Source organism: Hippopotamus amphibius, chromosome 6 (assembly GCF_030028045.1).
Source record: "Hippopotamus amphibius kiboko isolate mHipAmp2 chromosome 6, mHipAmp2.hap2, whole genome shotgun sequence".
NCBI classification, from domain to species: domain Eukaryota; kingdom Metazoa; phylum Chordata; class Mammalia; order Artiodactyla; family Hippopotamidae; genus Hippopotamus; species Hippopotamus amphibius.
The window spans coordinates 119566027-119590027 of record NC_080191.1 but is presented as its reverse complement, the minus strand read 5'-3'; the positions used below and the strand labels follow the sequence as shown (position 1 = coordinate 119590027).

The 24001-nt window shown below is 38.8% G+C and overlaps 1 protein-coding gene across 1 annotated transcript in view; it reads left to right on the top strand.

Annotated features, from left to right (window-relative positions):
* The first annotated feature begins 4700 nt into the window (after positions 1 to 4700).
* COPB2 (COPI coat complex subunit beta 2) overlaps positions 4701 to 24001 on the top strand; it is a 30485-nt gene continuing 11184 nt past the window's right edge. The window contains exons 1-10 of the mRNA XM_057738540.1: positions 4701 to 4827; positions 8974 to 9111; positions 12323 to 12409; positions 12613 to 12739; positions 13606 to 13754; positions 18071 to 18217; positions 19036 to 19135; positions 19780 to 19922; positions 20149 to 20348; positions 21660 to 21770. Coding sequence (XP_057594523.1) covers positions 4825 to 4827; positions 8974 to 9111; positions 12323 to 12409; positions 12613 to 12739; positions 13606 to 13754; positions 18071 to 18217; positions 19036 to 19135; positions 19780 to 19922; positions 20149 to 20348; positions 21660 to 21770 — 1205 coding nt within the window. The 5' untranslated portion in view covers positions 4701 to 4824. The remainder of the gene's footprint in view (positions 4828 to 8973; positions 9112 to 12322; positions 12410 to 12612; positions 12740 to 13605; positions 13755 to 18070; positions 18218 to 19035; positions 19136 to 19779; positions 19923 to 20148; positions 20349 to 21659; positions 21771 to 24001) is intronic.

Genomic DNA, 24001 nt, shown 5'->3' with positions numbered 1-24001 from the left:
CAATGACATAATTCTTAAGGAAACATCATTGCTCTAAACCTATCAATTTGCCTATATAAAACTTTGTAAAAATCCTTTCTCTGGAAAGAAAGTTAAGCACTGGTTGTCAGACAATGTTTCCCGGGGACCTCTGCGTACCATGAACACGTGGGCCTCTGCTTCTGGTCCCCTCACACCCACCAGGATCCTTGCCCTGAGCCCCAGGACCCTCAAGTTTATACAGCATTTTTCCAAGCATAATAAAGCCTCAACAAAAATTTGCTGATTTAAGGTGGCTTCCTGAGGAAAAGAACAAAGCATGCTGTAAAATATGCAGGAAGAACTACTTCATCGACACATGAAAGAAAAAAAAAATTCTCTTAATATATCCTGTAGCCACACCTTTTGTCCATTTCATTTGACCAGAATACAGAATCACAGACTCAAAATTCTAAAGAAACTTGTAGAAAGGGAGTTTAAAGTTCATTTTTCCAATATTGTTTTGTAATGAAATTGAGACCCAGAGAATTCATTTCACAAGACAGCCCTACATCAAAGAAATCTCCAGAACCTACTGGACATGACTTAACCATGGGTGGTCTTAGCATCCCACACATGAAGAGCTGGATATAGAATGTTCAGGGTGTGGACCACTATGGAGAGTTTGGGGAGTTTTGTGAGAAACTCCCAAAACTTTGCTGCCATATTTACAATGTCTAGCAATTCCCGCCTATGAAATCACCTCCTTCATTTATTCAAAGCTCACTTTAAACTCTGCTTCCTCTAAATATGTTTATTAAAAAGATATGAAGTTAATGAAACTTTTAAGAAGGTAAAAGTATACTCATGTTAAAAACATGACTATTAATCTGGATATTTACACTTTCAGGTAAACAAAAGTGAATATTCCCTCTATCCCAAATCCCACATCAAACTCACATGGAGTAAATTTAACAAATTTAAAATTTTTAGATGGTAATCATACAAAAAGTGCACAGCACATTGTAGTTGATCGATGCTTTTGCAGTCAGTCAAGGCTTTGCTTCTAAGTGACAGGCAACCATAAGCTTCATTCTTCTTGGAAGACAACTCTGGTTCTCCAACTCAATTTAGTCTCCTGCTGGTTAGTATGTGATTATGTGGTCAAAACTCTCACTTTCATTCACTTCAGGCAGAAATCCTGCTGAGAACCTTAACATTTCCTTTAATAGGGAAAGTAACTGACATGCAATGATGAATCAGTAATAGAGCATGAAAATTACCCTACTTAACATTCTTCAGTGGTTCCCTAGAGCCTTCAGTGTAAAGTCCAGACTTAAACTGGCAATCATGGACTTTCTGGATCTGAGCTTCATCTATCTTTCTAGTCCCATTTCTCAGTCCTCCCCCTTCTTACTCTCTGGCCCAAGCATGCTAAACTGCTTTTAGCTCTCTGGAAAAACTGAACTCTCAAGTCTCTCCACTTAAAATGCCCTGCATATACTCTCTTGACATTTGTCTGGCTAGCTCCTACTCATACTGCAAAGGTCCATTTAGTTGCATACATCCACGTGGAGTGTTATCATGAATTAATGTCAACTACACCCCAAATACAGGAACAATCAATCCACTTTTCATTGAGACATCAACATTTTGTCTTCTTATGACTAAACTTTTGGTAAAATAGTTTATACCCACCAGTTCCACTTTATCATCCAATCATTTCTTAATCCCTTGTAAACCTGCTTCCTCTAGCATTACTCAACTGAAAAAAAAATTTTTTTAAGGCTACTAGTGTCCTCATAAATCATCTAATTCATTGACAATAGTTTTTCCCCCCAAATACCAAGTTTCCTTATGTTCTCTAAAGCCATCTCGACTGCTAGTCACCCTGTTATATCCTAACTCCCTTTCCTTCTGTGGCATACATTTTTCCTTGCCGTCTTATGCTAATTGTTCCTTTTCTGTGTCATTTACTGGCTCCACTTCTTCCTCTAATTAAAGATATTCCTCTGGGTTCGCTAGATTCAAAACATTAGCATTAGGATGCCTCCTAATCCCTTAACTCACAAAACAAACTCAAATTATTTGTGTATCCTGTTGATCCTAGCTTCTTAGTGAAGTAGGAAGAACTCACAGTTCAGTAAAGAGAGCACTTGTTTTTTAGATAAACTTGGGTTCAGATCTCAAGTATGCCACCAACTCTTGAGCAGTGTGGCATGGAGCATATCACATAACCCCTATGGGCCTCAGTGTCTCATCTGTAAGTTGAAGAAAATAATGACTATCTTTCAGTGTTACTAATATGAATTGCAGTATGCAAAGTGCATATTTCAATGCTAGATACAAAATTGGGCACTCAATGAAATCTATTCGTTATTACTGGTATTTCCACACCCACTTCTCCCAAACTTGTATACTATAGTATCTCACTGCTGTAACTGATTTCTTCATACCCATCAACAAAAGATAAATCCTTTACAGTGCATATATGAACATGTTTCTTTTCTGACTTAATTGTTCCCAACTGCTTACTGAATCAAAGCCAATTCCTTCCTATTTAAGTAAAATTTCAGATTTTAGCCCCATCCTTCCTTTCCCTTCTCCCTCATTACCCTTGTAAATGAATACCACTCTCCAAGCAAACTGGACTTTTTGTCGTCCAAAGGTCCAGCTCAAATTCTGTCTCCTTTATGAAACTTATCTCCCCAGCTGGATACTGTATCTTGAGTATTTTATTGGTACGTCTTATAAATTGTAACCTCTTTGAAGGGAGAAACTAGGTTTTTATTCATTCTCCTACTCACCACTTCGCTAAATGATGAGACATATATATTCAAAAACTACCAACTAGACTTTTCCTCAAGGAATTATTTTCACTTCCTCAACTTCTCATGGAGGGGTGGAAATAGAATAGGGAGGGAAGAGTGTATGCAGGGTACTGACAGAGGCACTGCTGGCTGAACTTCCACTTGGAATTCTCCCAGCAGCAGCAAAAAGGCACCGTTGAAACAGTCATCCTAGAAATTGACCATATAAGACTTTAAGATCTGTTGATGACTTGCAATCAAGTTCTTGGGAAACCCTCTACCAATTGGCTAAGCTTGTCCATATTTTTTTTCTTCCCCAGAGTCATTTTTCTAACCTTCTAGTCTTCTCTAAACCAAAGAGTAAACAAAAGATTTTATTTTAAACCTACAGTTGAACACACAGGAATATACACACATATATTTAATGTTATTTTATGTACTAGTTCATTTTCGAGAATCTTATTTCTTTAAAGTGAAATTTCTTTCAACTCAAATCCAAGACTAAATTTTTATAGGTATAACCTTCAGGCAGCACCTAGTATAGTGCTTTGGATATAGTACAAATTCATTATGTAATGGTTGAAAGAAGAATGAATTTAAGTGGACAGCTCCAGAACTTAACGTTGGTTAACTGCCACAGAAAAACTGAGAAAATATATAGTCAAAGTGAGTGTGATACTTAGGGGTTCAGCATCTCATCAGTGCCAACTAGGTAAACCCTTGGGTGCCTGGTTGTGTAAGACCCACAGAGGTTACACTGGCAACAAAGCTCCTGCTAAAAGCCAAATTACCTGATGTAGAGTCCTTATGTCTCCTTCTGAATATTACTTTGTACAAACACACACACACACACACATTTTTTTCTTTCCTTCTGATAATCTAAGAAAGGAAATAATAATCTAAGAGGTTTAAGAAATCTCCAAGGCTACTCTCAGGCCTGAGGTACACGTTTACATGTAGCAAAAGGGCAAGTGTTATTTGGCTCACGGTGTTTGAAAAATAAAATAAAATTTAAAAATAAATTCATTTTAAAAAGTTGTAAGTAGGAGGGTGGTGGTAGGCAAATGATCTAGCACTTTATTTTGCAATCCCTATGGCTCAGGTTCTCATTCTAGAGTTCAATGACCTTAATGAAGACGGGACTTCGAGGAAATATCAGGGTGGTATCAAATTCCGACTCTACTATTTACTATGCGGCTTTGTGCGGGACACTTTAACTTCTATGAGCCTTAGTTTCCTCATCAGTAAAACGGAAATAATTCAGATCTGATGTGAAGATCTGAGAGGAAAGTATCCTGGCACGCAGCCGGAGATCAATAAATAGTCACACATGAATGAATAAAGCGGTCGATGCTCAACAGAAGGAGCTCGTGCAGGGTCAGATACTCCCACCTTCTGGGGAGCTCAAGAGCTGAAGGCTCTTCGCCGCCCTTCGACCTCCGAGGCCTGAAGCTCAGCCCGTAAACCGGCCCACATCTCTCCAGCCTCAATCAACACCCCGAGCAGGGACCGCAGAGGACCCTCCGGGCCTCGTTCTCCGGCCCGCCAGGCCACAGTGGGCGTAGAGCCTCGCTTCGCCTTCCCTTCTCTTCCCCTCCCTCTCCTCAGAGTCAGGATGAGAAGCAGCCTGACAGCGCTTCCCAGCCCCTGCGACGCAGCTCCGCTATAGGGGAGTTTCTCCGGCCGTTAGCATTCGGATTAAGCATTTCGCTCTTTCTCATCTTTTCAAACTCTCGGTTTCCCAACTCTCGTCCTCGCTCAGCAGCCCTGGGGCACCGCGTGGGGTAGCGGAGGCCACACCCCACCTACCACAGCGGCGCCGGATCAGCTCTGGGCAATTTGGAGGCCTCGTTGCCTAGGAAATTGGGGCGGGGCTTGGGAAACGACAGCCCTGCGCCGGGTTTGCGCAGGCGCTCGGGCACCTGCATCCACTCTCGCGAGAACTGCTCCCGGAAGTTCCACGTCAGTCAGTCGGCCGGTCAGCGGGTCGGTGGGTCTCTCCCGGACCACTTCGTCGGTAGCAAGTGAGGGCGCCCGAGTTCGGACCGACGGAGCCATGGTAGGTCTAGGCCCTGCAGGAGGGAGTGGGGTCGCTGCGGCCAAGGCCAGTTCCTGGGGCTCCTGGCCTGGGGACCGCAGCCAGCAGCGGCCTGGGCTCCCGCTGCTGCCGCCGCCGCCGCCTCAGGCCTTGCGGGGTCCCGGTCCAGTTTGAATTCTGGGAGGGAGGAGGCGGTGGTTGCTCTGGGGGAGGCAGTGCCTGGAATTGAGGGGTCCCCAACTCCTCCGGTGCTTACGGCGTTTGCCAGAGTTCCTGCGGTCTGCAGCGAGGTCCTTGGTGTAGGGAAATACGAGAGGCCGAAACGTTGAATTCCGTAGAAGGCTTTGACGAAACTACCTCATTGAGCCTTTAAAACGGTGACAGCTGATTGTGCACTCATGTTGGGCTTGTGGTGGTATCGTACGTGCTGACCGCAAACTACGAACTTAAACAGGCAAGCCCCCCGTCCCCCCCCAGGAAAGTAAATAAAGTGTATAGAGTCAGAAGTGGAATTTCAGATGCTTTGGGATCCCAGCGTAAGTTTCTAGGGAGAAACGGAGAGTTGGGGAGTTGTTTATAAAACTGGTTGGCGTGCTTTTCTGCGTTTGCAAACATAGTGGCTGATAAGAATGACAGCATATTTTTTATTGTCACCCCCAAATATGCGCTAAAATACTTTTGCACAAGAATTATAATTGTAAGAAAAACAATACGATAGTGTGAGAATTTCTTTCCAGAAACATGTAAGAAATTCAATATTTTGTATTTAGACATTTTCCTACTTTTTTCACTTGTTAGGAAGCACAGGTTCAAAGATTTTGGAGCTTGAAGACCTTAGGGATTAATAAGTCCAAGTTCCTTACCTTGCAATTAAAGGGAAAAAAAGAAGACTTAAAATTAAGGTAGTTTAAGGCTAATTGCTGCAGAGTTTTAACTACAGCAGAATTTGATTCCTTGGGGAAACTTGTGAGCATTATGGATACTTCCAGGAAAATGCATAGAGAAACACAACGTTGCATAAAATTTCGGTGGGTTCACTCCCAGATACCACCCTCCTCCCCCATCCTCATCCATGAAACTTTCTTGGGTCTCCAGGTTAAGAGCCCCTTAACAATACTCAAGTCACTTAATTATGCCACCTCCTGTTACCAGCCATCTGCTGTGGGATGTGCTGTGCTTTCAGTAATGGACATTTTTGGAAACAGCCCGTGCATCTGCTAATTTAGTTTTCTTTTGCAATCTTTAAGAAGATTTTTATAAGTATTTCATTCTTGAACACATTTAAAATCTTTTATGTAACATACAAAATGTGAATTTATTCATTTACCATAGATTGTTTACTGTGTGCCATGGATTTTGCTAACATTTGCCTCCTGATTCTCACAACAGCTGGAGAGTGAGTTATAAATGCTTATGGAGTGGTTACAATAGGCCAAGCACTGTTCTAATTGTTTAACACTGAATTTAATTTTCATTATAGTAAGAGGTAGATAATTGTCAGTAGTTTTACATATGTCAAACCTGAGAGAAGTAAACTTGCTCACTGTTGTACGTTTGAAATGAGTGGTGGAACTGAAGTTTGAGTCCATCATGATTCTTTAGACCTCGATTATACTATCTGTCCTTCAACCCCTAAACCCAATTATATAAGGTGCTTTGAAGATAAACACATGAATACGCAATGACCCTGCCCTTAAGGAGCATCTACTCTAGAAATCAAAAAGAGACATGTGCACAAATGTTAAATGTTAAAATTAGATCCTGTAGGAAAGGATACTTTTGGTAGGGTAATCTGAAAGCTTATAGTAGTGGCAGTAGCATTTAAGTTGAGTCCTAAATGCATCCAGCTTTTGGGAGATACAGGAGACATTTAGAGTTGAGGCTGCAGTATGAATACCTTACTCATCTTGGTATTCCACAGTGCCTAGTATAATGTCTCATTCAAAGTAGGCACTAAGATCTTGGGAGAAACACTGCAAGAACTCTTGACGGTGCTTTTTAAACTTAGATTGTGCATTGGGGGTATGTAGAGTTATACTGGGGTCGCTCAGTCCCCTGGGCCACCTTCCTGAAGCATCATTTTTACTCAGTAATCAATATTTAAAACATTTTTTTAATGGTAAAATATACATAGTTTATAAGTGTACAGTTTCCTCATTTACTAGAGGAAAAGTATGAGATGTGCTGGCTTACGTTATAAGCCCCCGCCATGGTTTCTGGCATATAATAGACACATGATGTTTGTTGACTCTGTAAAGACCAGAAAAAAAGTTAACATTTGTGATGATAATTAATGGGGCAAAATTCAGAAATGGATGAAGTAAAAGGTCCTGCTTCAGCAAGGAATGTGAAGATGATGGTTTGAAAGTAGAAAGTTTGAGATGGAGAAGAAGTTATGACAGTGGGAACATTTTTGTTGTGATTGTAGAGAAGAGTGAGAACTTGTATCTTTTAAAGGAAGGTAAGAGATATAGGTTGTTGCCAAAAGTGAGGGAGGCCTGTATAGAAGTCAGAACAAGGTTCAAAGTAGTGACCCAAATTTGATAGAGATCCAGGACGCCGTGTAAGGTGTTTGCTTTGCCTCAGGAAGTTATCTCTGCTGACATCATCTCGCAGTCTTCATTTGTGTAGACAAGTAACATTAGACTTCTGTCCCATTTATGATCATCACGGAAGACTGCAAAAATAAATTTGCAATAACTCAACTTGCCAAATAAACTTTTAGGTTGTGTTTAAAACCTGGTGAAGGAGAATCATATTTTAAATCGGTCTTCCTCAGATCTGCTTCCAAGAGAGAATTAAGACTACTGCCCTAAGTCATCATTGTATATAATGAATTCACTTTTCTCCTAGAAAGGTATCCTTGGAACAATTGAGAAAATAGTTATTCAGATCATTTTCTTTCTGTGGTTTAGATGAGGAATCCAGGTTGAGAAAGGCTGTTAAAAACTATTAGTATTTTATGACTCGAGAGAGTATTTTAGCTTTGGTTTAACATTGTTCCAATTTCCTTTTGGTTCTTGTAACTTGAATACATTATAAACATTCCGATTTGGCTCCAAAGCCCTTCATGGACATGGATATAACCCGAATTGATTCCATATTACATTGCCTAGCATTTACTAATATTATTGCCAAAATAAATCTATTACTTTTCTCTGGAGAACTCAATTTTTTAAAAATAATTGAGGTATAATTGACATATGACATGATATTGGTTTTAGGTGTCCAGTATAATAATTTGACAGTTGTGTATATTGTGAAACAATCACCACAATAATTCTAAACATCTGTCACCATATGTAGTTACAAAAATGTGTTTTTTTTCTTGTAATGAAAACATTTAAGATCTACTGTCTTAGCAGCTGTCGAATATGCAACACTATTGTTAACTACTGTGCTGTACATTACATCTCCATGACTTATTTTATAACTGGAAGTTTGTACCCTCTGACCCCTTCGTCACCCATTTATCCCCCTTCCACACTCAACTCTGGCAACTACCGATCTGTTGTTCTCTGTATCTGAGCCAGGTTTTGTGTTTTGTTTTGTTTTTTGCCATATACATCAACCAAAACAATGTATCACAACATATCGAGGGCTGAAGCAGATGTGAGAAACTGTCTTCTATTGTCAGAATTTAAGTAGAGTTTTGCAAAAAATGTGAAACATTGCTACTCTTCTCACTGAATTTCTTTTGAAACTGTAGTTAGCTTTCATAACAATATCTTTTTTTTATCATAACAATATCTCTTAAGTTAACGTGATGGGTTTAGTTTGTTTTTGAAAATGAATTAATGCATAAATATTTTAAAGTTTTCTCAGTTTTAATTTTTAACATGGTAAATATTAATAAATATAATCTACCTAAACAGAACCTTTTTAGTGTCCTCAAAAATTAAGACTGTAAAGGCATCCTAAGACCAAAAAGTTTGACGTGTGCTGCTATAAATTAAAATTTTTTAAATACTCATATTTTTTGTATATGTGAGTGAATAAGTGGATGCTTTAGACTTCAAACTGTGTCTACAGTTTAGCAAAGTAGAAACTGAATTGTTTCGTAGGCATGTTAATGCACTGTTTTTAGTTAAGATCTCAAACATGTTTTATTTGGCATAGCAATTTAATGTTTGTTTTTTGTGTGTTTTTTTGTTTGTTTGTCCTTAGCCTCTGCGACTCGATATCAAAAGAAAACTAACTGCTCGATCCGATCGAGTTAAGAGTGTGGATTTGCATCCTACGGAGCCATGGATGTTGGCAAGTCTTTACAATGGCAGCGTGTGCGTTTGGAATCATGAAACACAGGTGGGAATTTTTAAGGACTTTATTAGAAGTACTGTGTTAGACTATTTATAATGAAAGGGAAGAAATATAACAGAGTTCGCTATACTCCTATATGCATACTGCTTTCTCAGATAGCTTGGTACAAAGTATAAACTAACATTTTTGAGGGTAGAGCTTGTGGGAGAAACTGGGGCTCATTATATCCAATATTTAAGTGTTAATTAAGTTCTGGTGGAGGTAGTATTAACTCTTCTTTGAAATTAAGGAAACTGACACCAATATAAGATCACTTGCTCCAGATAAAAGTATTTAGTGGTATTTAATTTTCCATTCAGTGAGTATTCTAACAATCTTAAGAATGGGATTTTTACTTGTATTAATTTTTCCCCAAGTGCTCAGTATAATGCATGATGCAGGTAACTTTGCAGCCATACAAATTATAGATTATGTCAGAGAGATTTGTAGTCAGCTTCTCATTACATGTGAGAATATGCCTTTTACATATTATCTGTCTAAAATCTTTCATCTGAGTAGATAATAGGTCTTTCAACTTTATCTTATCTTTTCCAGTCTTTCTTGGCCATCCTTAATCTTTTTCTTTCAAAGTACAGAACATATAGCCAGCACTATACCATACAGTTTTGTGTTCATTTATATGGCAATTATTCCCAACATCCAAGGTTAAGTTCTTAAAATCCAGATAAAATTCACATTTGAGGGGTTTAAGATGGCAAAAAGAGGCCTTAGGGAACCAAGTTCAGGAGTAAACCTAAAAACACCCTTGCAGCTTGTATCACTCTAATGAAACAGTTAGGACTGCACACTCAACCAAGACCCCACCAGTGACATTTTATTCTTATTAACACTTTGTTCTCTGTGGTACCTGTGACCTTATGTGACACACAGTAAGTGCTCAGTAATTATTGGTTAAAATAGTGAATAATAGACTTCCCATTTATCAGTATATCACTAATTCAGAATTTCTGTCTTCTGCAATTTCAGATCTTTATCTTGTGAATTTCTTTTGCTTTGATGTGGATAGCATGCTTGCTAACTACTTTTCGGGGTGGGGGGAGATTTACTGTATCCAGATGTTTAAAACCTTTCTAGTTTAGGCTTAACAGATATATTGGTGCCTGCCCCACCCCCACCATGCTTGCTAGTGCTTGCTGGATTCCACTCTATCAGCTCCATTTAACCATCTCTCAGCTCTTGTCATTTCACTATAGTTTGCTCTAATGCCTGGGTGTACTTCTCTTATCTTTCTCCAGGCTTTACTGTAACATAACTCTGCTTTATGCGGGTCATCTACTTTACTTCATTTTTCTTTTGTACCCATCTGTGCCCTCCTTCAGGGCCATCTACTTCCCCTTTCATAATTCATCTCATTGGTAATTTTTTATTTAATTTCTTTCTTTCCTTCAAGAATGGAGGTTCTGTGAGGACAGGGATTATTCTAGTGTTAATTACCATTGTTATTCCAAGTGGGTACCTGGCAATCAGGCTCATAGTAGATACTCAGTCTTTGTTGAATGGTTGATCTGTTTTTGGTTCTCCCTGCTTTTCTTCATCTATTTATCACCAACAGAAGTTACTTGCCACTTATGTATAATGAAGCAAAGTTCTTGAAAGAGCCAAAAAGTTTTTTGGAAATAAATTTAAGTGTACTTGAATTTCAGATTAGGAGATATTATATACTCCTTGAAGTGATGGGTGCAGTGGTTAAAAAAATCAGTATGTTGGAATTTGAAGCCATCCTGCCAATTAAATGATGTGGGCCCACAAGCCTTTTCACTACGTTGAGGCTCGGTTTACTTACCTAAATGAAGATGGTATGTTGCCTTCCTTACTTTGCAGGATTGTCAGAAGGATTAAATCAAATTAGATAAAATTGTGTACAAGACCTATAAGGCACCATGCAAGTGTTTCATTGTTTTCTTGCGTTTGGTAGGTGGTTTATATGTTGAGTGTGTAGCGTTTCCTCCTCTTTAGCTTGTTTAGCTTCTGGAGTGGGAAGACCATCCCTTAGGTCATTTGTGTCAGCCACAGTACTTAATGTGGACCTGAAACATGACTGTTAGTTCTGTAGCTGCTTTATTTTTTACTGCTTAGCAGGTCCATGAATTTGTTGGCTCCTCACGAGCTTTCGTGGATTTTTTGTCCTCTTATAGGTTGCGTGTTCTGCCTGCTTTCAGTGTATCACAGTCAGCTGGTAGTGGTTGTACAGGCTGGAGCTGATGTCCCCACTTGTTCAGTCTTTGTCTGAAGAATCTTTGAAGTTTTGCTCAGGAAGCCAGAGTGGGCTCAGCAGTTCATATGAACCAGTCCCTGTTTTTAAATTTGGTACACATGGTTAATCAATCAGAATATGTTCTTTTCATTATTCTCTGGTACAAAAAGAGAGATTGAAAAGTGCTAGTTTGATCTTCAGAATTTTAAAGAACAAGGCATCAAAGTGGGAGTACAAAGAGATGCAGTCATCTCTGCTCTTTCTAGAAGGGTCTCCTAGATTTCCACCTTTATCCTGTGTATCTGATTCTATTCTGAGCAGCTTTAAGGGACACCTAAATCATTGTGTTCTTATACTTCATTAAAAAGAAACAGCATCTGTATGGAAGCATATTGCTGAAGTGTACAAAATAATTGTATCTTGTTTATAAGTTTATTTTTTGAGTTCACGGGTTTAATTTTTAAAAGAGGAAAACTAAGCGCTAATTCGTTCAACAAGTACTTATTACACATTGGTTGTTTTTCAGCCACTGTTCTAGGCTCTAGGTATACGGTGGTCAACAGGATTCCCGCCCTCAGGGGGCTTAGCAGGAAAGATCGACATTAAACACTTAATTATGAAGGTGCTATGTTGTGAAAGTGGAGTATAAGGTTCTCTGGGTGGCTTTTCAGGCAGAGGGAACAGGAGCAAAGGTAAGGCTGGGAGTAGCCAAGGATGAAGCTAGAGAAGTAGGGAAGAGCTGGAGCACAGAGGTTGGGGAACGTCATCTTGTGGACGTTTGCTTTCTTTTATCTTTTATAAGTATTTTAATTTTGAATCTGTTAAAGAAAAACTGATTGGCCTATTTTTTTCCATTTGACTGTTGAGCTTTTATGTTTTAACCTGAGAATATTTTAAGATTAGTAGTGATCTAAATAATTGGATGTTTTAAATATAACAGAATAGAATAGATTTTTCAGTTTTCTCATAACTCAAAGTGTATTTTCTTATTAAATTTTTAAGACACTGGTGAAAACATTTGAAGTATGTGATCTTCCTGTTCGAGCTGCAAAGTTTGTTGCAAGAAAGAATTGGGTTGTGACAGGAGCGGTAAGTAATTATATGAATTTCTAATCCTGTTTCTGAATTGGCCAGTGAATACTTAAATGTATTGCAGAACTTTGATTCTTCCTTTGTTTTGTTAATTAGTGCAGTGTTTTGAACCCTGGACTTTGTAGCTTGAGCCTATAATATACTTTTTTGTATAATCTACTTCATAACAGTAATGATGGTTTTTAAATTTCCATTTCTAGGATGATATGCAGATTAGAGTGTTCAATTACAACACTCTGGAGAGAGTTCATATGTTTGAAGCACATTCAGACTACATACGTTGTATTGCCGTTCATCCCACCCAGCCTTTCATCCTAACTAGCAGCGGTAAGAGATGCGCCCTTTTGGTCGTGTGCGTCTCTGAGTAATTCATTTTCATTCACTGAGACATGTAATTCTTTTACTGCTGTTACAAGTAGAGTTCTAATTCCAAGCAGCCTTTAAACTATTTAAATCCATTCATGTGCTATCAGTGCTGCTTGCTTTTGTATTTTAGTAAATATCAGCTCTGTTTAGGATTTGTATAGCAGTTGCTCTAATTCCTGTTAGGGAAGACCCGAAGGTCTAGATGCTGAAACATCTGCTGAACAGAAAGCTAATTTACATGCTGACCGGGTGAGTTTTTGGCAGATTGCCATATACCCTAGTCAGTTTTATCTTTATATTCAGACTACTTTGCTCTTTGGTATTATGTATAAAACAGTGGAGCTTTTGGAAGGCAATTAAAACAAGTTGCACTGAATTGATAATAGCTCTTTGAAACATTTTAAAGTTAGAAATTGAGAAATAATTAAAAACTTTTTTTTAAAACCTACCTTGTGTTAAAAAAGAAATGCTTATTTCTGAAATAGTCGTTGCCTTCATTATTCAGTCATACTCAGACTCTCATCAGACTTCCTTTACTCTTTCGTCATTCTGTAAAGCCCATTGAGTCTGTCTTAAATTTTTTCCATGAAATTTATATATTTGCTATTAGTAATCTCTCTTATCTCCACCCTTTAGAGAGTTAAATTTATTCTTAGAATAAATAAGCATTTTGAAAAATCTATTCAATTCTAATTCTATTTCTGTAAGTCATGAAATATATAATTTGTGTTAGATTTGCTGCCTTAAAAGGCACAGAGACTCTGCACCTTAGTTCTGAGTGAAAGAAATAGAAATTGCAACTAACTGGAGACTTTCTTTTGGTCTAGATGACATGCTTATTAAACTCTGGGACTGGGATAAAAAATGGTCTTGCTCACAAGTGTTTGAAGGACACACCCATTATGTTATGCAGATTGTAATCAACCCCAAAGACAACAATCAGTTTGCCAGTGCTTCTTTGGACAGGACTATCAAGGTAGGGGGTCCACTGTTTGTGTCAGTTATGATTGTTGGTGAAATATAGTTGTATTACATATTTTACTACTGGCTGCCCAGAAAGTTATTCCTGTCTGAGAAGTTTCTCTCAAAAGCTCATTTTGAAGCAAAGAAGGACTTCTCATTTTGATCCAAAAGGGCATATTCTGTTTAGAAAAATAATGTGGCAACGTGGTGCTCTTAATAGAGGAGTATTTTTCCATGTGGAAGCAATATGGTGTAAGACTTTAAAATCTCTGCAAACCCAGGAGAAGAGAATGCCCGTATCTTCTCTAGGTCACTGTTTCCTCTCCTTTAGTGTATTTGTTGTTGACTTCTGCTGATTATTAATCTATTTTATATTTAAATTTCATCTGCCTCCATTCTCTTTTTCTTACTCCATTTCACCATAGTGCTGCCAGTTATCTTTTTAAAACATGGATTCCATCTTGTCAGTTCCCAGTGGAAGGATGAAGTCCAGATGCCTTGGTGTGGTATACAAGGGTTTCCAAGACTAGCCTTAGCTAATGTTACAAGATATCTCCTGTAACCCTGGTCTGCTCACCATTTTCTAGAGAAGCCATGAGTGTTTACAGAACCTTAGCTAATTCAGCTGGTCCCTCTGCCAGCAGTATTCTTTATTCTCCCATTTTGATTTCTTTTCCTCTGGAAAATTACTCATCTTGCAAGGCTTAGCACAGTTGTTTACTCTGAGAAGCTCTCTTCAGACATCCATTTCACCTCTAAACAAAGCCAGTCATGCTCATCCTATTCCTTCCATTGCTTTTTGCTTCTCTTATGGCCTTCACGTTGAATAATAATGAATATGTCTCTGGAAATCTTTATCCCTGAAATGATGTTTGGGGTAGGAACTGTGTTACACCCCCACCCCCAAATGTCAGCAAGCAGCACATTGCATTGCCTGTACTTGATTAATACTTGTTGCAGTAAGTGCAATTCCTTTTTCTACTGTAATATTTAAAATATTTCTGTGCACATAGATTTAAAATTGTACATTGTGTTAACTTTTGCTTACATGTATAGGCTTACATCTATATAACATTTTTATTCATTTTCCTTTAACTTATATGGAATGTTATATGCTATTTGTCTGACAAATTATTATTATTTATTTTAAAAACTTTTATTGAGATACAGTTAACAGACAATAAACAGCATGTATTTAGAGTGTACAATTTGGTATCCCAATCTCCCAATTCATCCCCCCCTCAACCCTCCCCACTTTCCCCACTTGGTGTCCATATGTTTGTTCTCTACATCTGTGTCTCTATTTGTGCCTTGCATTTCCTCTTTCATAGTTGTTAGCATTTGCCTTATGTATTGAGGTGCTCCTATATTGGGTGCATATATATTTATAATTGTTATCTCCTCTTCTTGGGTGGATCCCTTGATCTTTAATGTCCTTTCTTGTCTCTTGTAACATTTTTTAAAGTCTATTTGATATGAGTATTGCTACTCCAGCTTTCTTTTGATTTTCATTTGCATGGAATATCTTTTTCCATCCCCTCACTTTCCGTCTGTATGTGTCCCTAGGTCTGAAGTGCGTCTCTTGTAGACAGCATATATGTGGGTCTTGTTTTTGTATCCATTCAGCCAGTCTGTGTCTTTTGGTTGGTGCATTTAGTCCATTTACATTCAAGGTAATTATCGATATGGATGTTCCTATTACCATTTTCTTAATTGTTTTGTTTTTGTTTTTGTAGGTCCTTTTCTTCTCTTATGTTTCCTGCTTAGAGAAGTTCCTTTAGCATTTGTTGTAGGGCTGGTTTGGTGGTGCTGAATTCTCTTAGCTGTTGCTTGTCTGTAAAGCTTTTGATTTCTCCCTCGAATCTGAATGAGATCCTTGCTGGGTAGAGTATTCTTGGTGGTAGGTTCTTCCCTTTCATCACTTGAAATATATCATGCCACTCCCTTCTGGCTTGCAGAGTTTCTGCTGAGAAATCAGCTGTTACCCTTATGGGAGTTCCCTTGTATGTTATTTGTTGTTTTTCCCTTGTTGCTTTTAATAACTTTTCTCTGTCTTTACTTTTTGTCAGTTTGACTACTATATGTCTTGGCATGTTTCTGCTTGGGTTTCTCCTGCCTGGGACTCTCTGTGCTTCCTGGACTTGGGTGGCTATTTCCTTTCCCCTGTTAGGGAAGTTTTCAACTATAATCTCTTCCAATATTTTCTCAGGTCCTTTCTCTCTCTCTTCTCCTTCTGGGACCCCTATAATGCAGATGTTGGTGCATTTAATGTTGTGCCAGAGGTCTCTTAGGCTGTCTTCAGTTCTTTTCATTCTTTCTTCTTTATTCTTTTCCACATGAGTGATTATCACCATTCTGTCTTCCAGGTCACTTATTCTCCCTTCTGCCTCAGTTAATCTGCTATTGGTTCCTTCTAGTGTATTTTTCATTTCAGTTATTATGTTGCATATATCTGTTTGTTTGCTCTTTAATTCTTCTAGGTCTTTGGTAAACTTTTTGATCTTTGCATCCAGCCTTTTTTCAAAGTCCTGGATCATCTTCACCATCATTATTCTGAATTCTTTTTCTGTAAGGGTGCCTATCTCCTCTTCATTTAGTTGTTTTTCTGGGGTTTTATCCTGTCCCTTCATCTGGTACAAAGTCCTCTGCTATTTCATTTTCTCTGCCTTTCTGTGGCTGTGGTTTTCAGTTCCACAAGACGAAATACTGCTGATACTGCTTGATACTGCTGTCTGCCCTCTTGTGGAGGAAGCTACCTAGGAGGCTTGTGCCTGCTTCCTGATGGGAGGGACTGATGGTGGGTAGGGCTGGGTGGGCAGAGTTCAGTAAGACTTTAATCCAGTTTGGTGGGTGGAGCTCAGTAAAACTTCAATCTGCTTGTCTGCCAATGAGTGGGGCTATGTTCCCACCCTGTTGGTCGTTTGGCCTGAGGCCACCTAGCACTGGAGCCCACAGGCTCTTTGGTGGGGCTAATGGTGGACTCTGGGAGGGTTCACGCCAATGAGCACTTCCCAGAACCCCTGCTGCCAGTGCCCCTGTCTCCTCGGTGAGCCACAGCTGCCCCCCACCTCTGCAGGCAACCCTCCAACACCAGCAGGTAGGTCTGATTCAGTCTCCTATGGGGTCACTGCTCCTTCCCCCTGGATCCTGGTGAGCACACTTTTTTGTGTGCCCTCCAAGAGTGGAGTCTCTATTTCCCCCAGTCCTATGGAGATACTGCAATCAAATCCCGCTGGCTTTCAAAGTCTGATTCTCTGGGGATTCCTCCTCCAGTTGCTGGACTCCCAGGTTGGGAAGCCTGATGTGGAGTTCAGAACCCTCACTTTATTGGGTGGACTTCTGCAGTATAACTGTTCTCCAGTTTGTGAGTCACCCACCCAGCATTTATGGAATTTGATTTTAATGCGATTGCGCCCCTCCTACCGTCTCATTGTGGCTTCTCCTTTGTCTCTGGATGTGGGGTGTCTTTTTTGGTGAGTTCCAGTGTCCCTCTGTCAATGATTGTTCAGCAGTCAGTTGTAACTCCGGTGCTCCTGCAAGAGGGAGTGAGCGCATGTCGTCCTACTCCGCCATCTTGATCCTATCGCGATCCTGACAATTTATTATTAAATGTTATATGTTGAATATCTTAGGGCTTTGACTTTATTTTTTTTCCTTTCAGTGGATTGTCTTTGCTTTTTTCATAGGTTGAAAACATTGAAATTAGTTTTAAACTTTCTTCACTAAATTAGGTGTATCTTGAAGACAAAAATTGTCTTGTCTTTGGCTCTAGTAAAGTTTGTTTACATATCTTTATACTCCCCACAGTGCCTCCCATGTAGTATTCATACAAAGTAAATATTTGTAAAGATAAAGCTCAATACCAGTACTGTAGTAATATTTGACTACTTTCCCATACTTTTAAAATTGTGGTTAAGCAGTAACTTTCTCTTTTTAATACATCTTACTAAGTCCACTTTCATTAGCTTTGTATTAAATCTCTCATAAAGTTATTTCCTAATCTTAAAGTAGCATTTCTTAGAGTCAAGATACCTGGGGTGTCTGTTAAAAATCTAGGTTCCTGGGCTTCATTGTAGATCATTGAATCGTTACCATAATCTCTAGGGATAAAACCTGGAAATTGGCATTTTCAGAGAATGCCATAGTGATTCTGCCCCCTAGAAATTCAAGTAAAGTGAGAAAGAACAAAAACCAGTGCGTGAAAAAATGAGCGTTCTTCAGCTTCTCTTGTGGGCTTTGGCATGTATATGACCTGTCAGGGGTGCGGTGGAGCTGCCTTCTGAAAAGCAAGGCCCCATATTGACTGGCAGATGCTGTTGCTCTCTGAAGGTGTGGCAGCTGGGCTCCTCGTCACCAAACTTCACCCTGGAGGGACATGAGAAAGGCGTGAATTGCATTGATTACTACAGTGGTGGCGACAAGCCATACCTTATTTCAGGTGCAGATGACCGTCTTGTGAAAATATGGGACTATCAGGTACAGTTTTTTCATAACTTACTTGCATATGTTAGATATGTTTCTTACAGGATAGTTAAAGCTTGGGCTGTTGAACTCTGTTTATATGGCATAACTTACAGCATTGGCATTTGCACCTAAACTGTGGTCCCAGAATCCCCTGTGAAAATGACAACATATGCCTATTAAGATTTTAAAAATAAAATGCCATCATGTTTATTTTTCATTTACTACTAGAAATTAGAAATTTCAAGATTTTTATTAAAATGACTTCTTACATCCTCTAGTATCCTCATTGGCAGACTTCCATTTACATTTGAAAAGTAGCAGACTAATGAGTAATGTCATGACATCACTAAGGTACAGTCATTTTTATAGACTCCTGTAAACCTGGTTATGAACTTGTTACTACACTTTTTATCTCCAAGATTTTGTTAATTTTTTTTTTGTTTCTTACATCAACATTTCCACAGTTAATAAAATGAGGCCTAGAAAACCAGTTGTACTGAGATACTCAAATTTGTGTTTAAGTATAGGATAAAAATATTAAAGACATTATCTTAGGAATTTGGGAGAATAATACTTAGATGAAAACCAGATCTTTCAGGGTGTGTGTTTTCTTCTTTAAATGTGATAGTTACATTTACGTCTGCCTGTACTATGCAGTAATTAGAGAAAACATGTACACAATAAGATGATTCTATTTCAAATATCTCTGTATTGAATACTATTTAGATTGTCATAACCCCGATCATTTATTATGTATCTGTGCACTGGGAAGATTAAGGATGAGTTATTGTTTTCCACTAATACAAGTGTTTTCTGTGTATTAATTACAGAATAAAACATGTGTACAGACACTGGAGGGACATGCCCAAAATGTGTCTTGTGCCAGTTTTCATCCCGAGCTGCCAATTATCATCACAGGTTCGGAAGATGGTAAGTTAGAAATGCATGTTTGTTCCTGTGTTTATCATTACTCAGTGGGTATTTCAGCCAGCTAATGCCCTGCATTTTCATTGGAAGTTTCAAAGGATTTTGATGTTTTTTATTAGAGTAGAATACTTAAACTGTAGAAGAGTAAAGGGGCATTGTCACCATCATCATCATTCTAATGTGTCTTGACTCTGCTACTTCAGTGAGAGGACACCCAGAGGAGCTAGAGAAAAACTGAAAAAGCCTGTGCTTTGGAATCTAAAAACCTGGAGTCAGATTCGGGCTCTGCCACTCCATAGTGTGTGATTTGGATACATTATGAAACGGGAATAAATATATCTACCTCATAGGATTATAGTGAAAGGATGTGAAGAAATCATGTATAGAAAGCATCTGACACATAGCAGGCACTGTACCCAGGATTCCTGTCTTAATTTCACACCTAAAAATCACATTTCTTAGTTTTAGTGTCTTATAAATTTCATATTATTTATTTATGTTGCTTTATAAAATCACTTACAGGCCATAGATCAAAAACTTAAGCTGCCAGGAAGTGTGTTCTGTTTGAATATAAAGACTTCCGTTCACCTGACAGTTCATTGTTGGATGTTCAAATCAAAAGGGCGTATTCACATGGTTCTTTTCAGGAACGGTGCGTATTTGGCATTCAAGCACCTATCGCCTTGAGAGCACCTTGAATTATGGAATGGAGAGGGTATGGTGTGTGGCCAGCCTGCGAGGGTCCAACAATGTTGCTTTGGGCTATGATGAAGGGAGCATCATTGTGAAGGTAATCTCATTACACAGTCTCTGAACAGATGTACATAGGGGAAGCAGTCACCTTCCAAGTCACTAGTTTTGTTAAACTGGCACTTCTGTCATTGAGCTCAAGAGATTAAGCACTGGAGATTTAAATTGGAAGAAAGGAGCCCTCCATTAAACGAAAATAGGAAATGTCTATTTTGTTGTGGTTTTCTTTTCCTTTCGTTGCTAAGAGTCATTTGTCATTCCTCTAGCTTGGTCGGGAGGAGCCTGCCATGTCCATGGATGCCAATGGAAAGATAATTTGGGCCAAACATTCAGAAGTCCAGCAGGCCAACCTAAAAGCAATGGGAGATGCCGAAATTAAAGATGGAGAAAGATTGCCACTGGCAGTAAAGGATATGGGCAGTTGTGAAATATACCCTCAGACTATTCAGCACAATCCTAACGGGCGGTAAGCCACCACCAAAATCTCTCTCTGGGCTTCTGTGTGTTTGCGTACCCACAGCATATCCCACCCCTGCCCTGTGGTGGGCCTTCCTCATTGACCTGTTGCCATGGCCTCACGATCCTCAATACAGCAGCCGGCAGCCATGCCAGCTGATCGGGTTGGCATGCACGCTGAAGCATAGTTGCCTTCCTGGCATTATCCCACCACACAATTTTGAACAGTTGAATAGTTTTGTGAACAGTTTTATTTCAGACCCGTTGGTATGTGCCCTTATGCTTCTTTGAGGGCAAGAATCATGTCTTATCCTGAGACTTAGTAGGTGCTCTCTGAATACTTGCTGACTTATTGCTCTTAAGAAGAAAAGTTGTGAGGTCCTTGTCTTTTGAAAAAGTTTTGGGACTGCTAATAATTCTGCTTCTCCTCTGCAATTTGAATCATCAGCTCTGTTTCTCCCTTACAATTTGGAAAGCACTGAACATCTTGTGAGAGGAGAGTTTCCAGTACTATGAATTTAAACTTGTGAGCTTTAAAAATTATTTTACAATAGATCTGGGCATTTTATAATGCTGTTCTGAGTATTAAAAAAGACAGAGTATATAAACCAAGTACATTGCCTAGTTCAGTAAATGGTATCCATAATTACCTGTAATAAAATTTTCTTAAGATTAAGAACACATTACATATTTTCCCCTTAATATCATAAAACACTTCTTGCTTAAGTTTTACATTTCACCTTTGGTAATCCAATAATAGCCAATATGTCTATTGAGGAAACTTTGACTATGCAACATTCTTTTGTTCTTATTAAATGTTAAAATATCCTGTTTATTTTGATAAATTTAAGTCATTAAAAAACTGGGGTAAGATATTTTTATTCATTTGAATGATCAGCTTTGAAATGAAGGTAGCCAGCCTTGCAACAAGATAGCTCCGTCTCATGGTGTGGATGTAATGAGCAGAGCGCCAGGCATCTCGGTGCTCGAAAAGTGCGAGTTGAATTAGGGGAATCCTCCTTGTGTGCTCCAGCTGTTCTCATCTTCCTGACCCTTTGTTTGTAAAAGAGGCCATTGCAATAGCATTTTCAGCAGTAATCCCATCTTCCTAATTTGCTTTTGATTTGTTGGGTGGAACATTTATGTCTAGCTGTGTATTCAGAGAACTATAACTTTAAAAGATATTAGGTTCGTTTGTAACAGTCAACTGAAATAATGTTTGTTATTAAAAATATTTTACCATAAAGATGAATTATTGTTCCTTAACTTTTACATGTCGTTAATTCTCTGTACTTCCCTCTCTGGCTTCTGTAATTTCTAGGTTTGTTGTGGTGTGTGGTGATGGCGAGTATATCATCTACACAGCAATGGCACTGAGAAACAAGAGCTTTGGGTCTGCCCAGGAGTTTGCGTGGGCGCACGACTCTTCAGAGTAAGTTTTGGCTGTGTCATATCCAGCTTGCCCTGATTGCCAACGGGTTTTCTGTGTGCAGCTGTATTAAAGAGGTTTGCAAGGGTCAGTGTAGGCTGTGTTTCTCCATGTTAAAGAACAGTTCTCACCAGAGCTGTGCTGGAAGAGTGTATATTCAGTATTGAGCTGGCTCACTCAGTCTGATCTAATAATCTCATTAAACCAGGGACCCAGCACCTATTTCCTTGGTGGAGCCCACTGCAGGGCCTGGTACTTATGGGCTCAAGGCAAAGTAGGCCCTCAAATCAAGACCGTGGCAGGCCCTCCCCAGGACCTGGCATCCTGAGCTGCGGCTGCCCTTTTCTGAGCTACTTGGGAGAGGTGCTAGATTATGATGTAATCTTGAGAAAACTTCAGTGACTCTGTTTTAAAACTCATTTCTCATTGTGATGTTACCTTCCATCTCCCATTCCTTTTTTTTTTTTTTTTAAACAATCTTAGGATCCATTTAATTTTATTTAAATATATCACCATCCTTGAGAATCTAAATCAAGGACTTGGGATCCTAATTTGAAAATCAGAACAGAACAACACAGAGGAAGCTGTATCCTCAAAACAGTAATGGGCTTACAGAATTCCTTTTAGGAACTTATACTTAATTAAGTCTATTCATTCCTTGTGTAAACTTTAAGCATCCTCAAATTGTATACATCTCTAAATAAAGTGGAGAAAAGAGGAAAAACTACATTTAGCTGCCTAATTCAAATGAATTTCTTTACTCACCTCCCATTCTTAACAAAACAGATTCTGTCTGAATAAAGAATGTTCATAAAACAGTCTTATTAAAAACAGGAAAAATTTACCTCTCAATTATTAGATAGTCACTGACCGGTTCCTTTTTTTTTTTAATAGATTTTATTTTATTTATTTATTTTTTTCTTTAAGAACTTTTATTGAGATACAATTGATATACAATAAATGTGTATATTTAAAGTGTACAATTTGATATTTTTTTCTGATTAGTAATATATATATGGTAATCCCAGTCTCCCAATTCATCCCACCCCAACCCCACCCCCGCTTTCCCCACTTGGTGTCCATATGTTTGTTCTCTACAGCTGTGTCTCTGTGACTGGTTCCTTTTTGATTCCTGTTTGGTGCGTGTAATAAACATTGGGGCTTTGGTTGTTTTCAGACCGCACACTGAATTACATCTTCACAGTTTTCATAGTTTTGTTTTTCCCATATTTTGTATTGCCCCTTCCACCAGCAGTGGGTAACTTAAGCCTCAGTGTTGCATAATAAGATGCATACTTTTTATTTTTTAACAAATAGGTCACCGAGAGGTAAGATCTTTTCATAAATTTCCTAAATAAACTCATTCAGGCACAGTTTCATATACTAAAAGGTACTTTGTTGCCATCTTAAGCAAAATTATGCTTCATGAGTCACGTTACTTCTCTCAACATATCTCTCCCTCCACTTTGATAGTTTCCTCTTTTCAGCTTTATCCAGCCCAGACCGTGTTTAGCACCTTTCCTGTCCTGAGCAAAGCACTTGTCAGATCACTTCCTCATATACTCTCTAATATCCAGCCACAGCCCCTTTTCAAGGCAGAGGCCTGAGTATACACAATTTATTAAGCTATCACCAAACATGGCTAACTAGTGAGCCACTAATAAAATTTTTTTATCATTTTAGGTTACTTCTATTGAGGCATAATTTATACAAAATAAAATGCATTGTTTTAAGTGTATATTTCAGTGAATTTGGACAAATGGGTATAATCCGTAACAACCAGCACAGTCGAGATACATAGAACATTTCTGTCACCTCAGAAACAATCCTCTTGTTTCCCTTAACAGTCAGCACCCCACCTCCACTCCCCAGTAGATTAGATTTGTCCTCTTCAGGGCTTCATGTGAGTGGAGGTGTGTGGTACGCACTCTCACGTCTGGCTTGTCTTGCTCAGCATAATGTTTCTGAGATTCACCCATGTTGTTGCATGGATCAATAATTGGTTCCCTTTTTTGCAGAGTAGTGTTCTATTGTATGCAGAGACCACAGCTGGCTTAGTCATTTACCTACTGAGGGTCATTTGGGTCTTTTCAGCTTCTAAAATAGTTTGTAAGCCCTAGTAATTTGTGAAATAGACATTGTGAAACCCATTCATTATTTGTCCAACTGTAAGCGGTTCACTGATCTCTTAGGGAAAAATAATATTAGTAAATTTTCAAATATTAATTTTATAT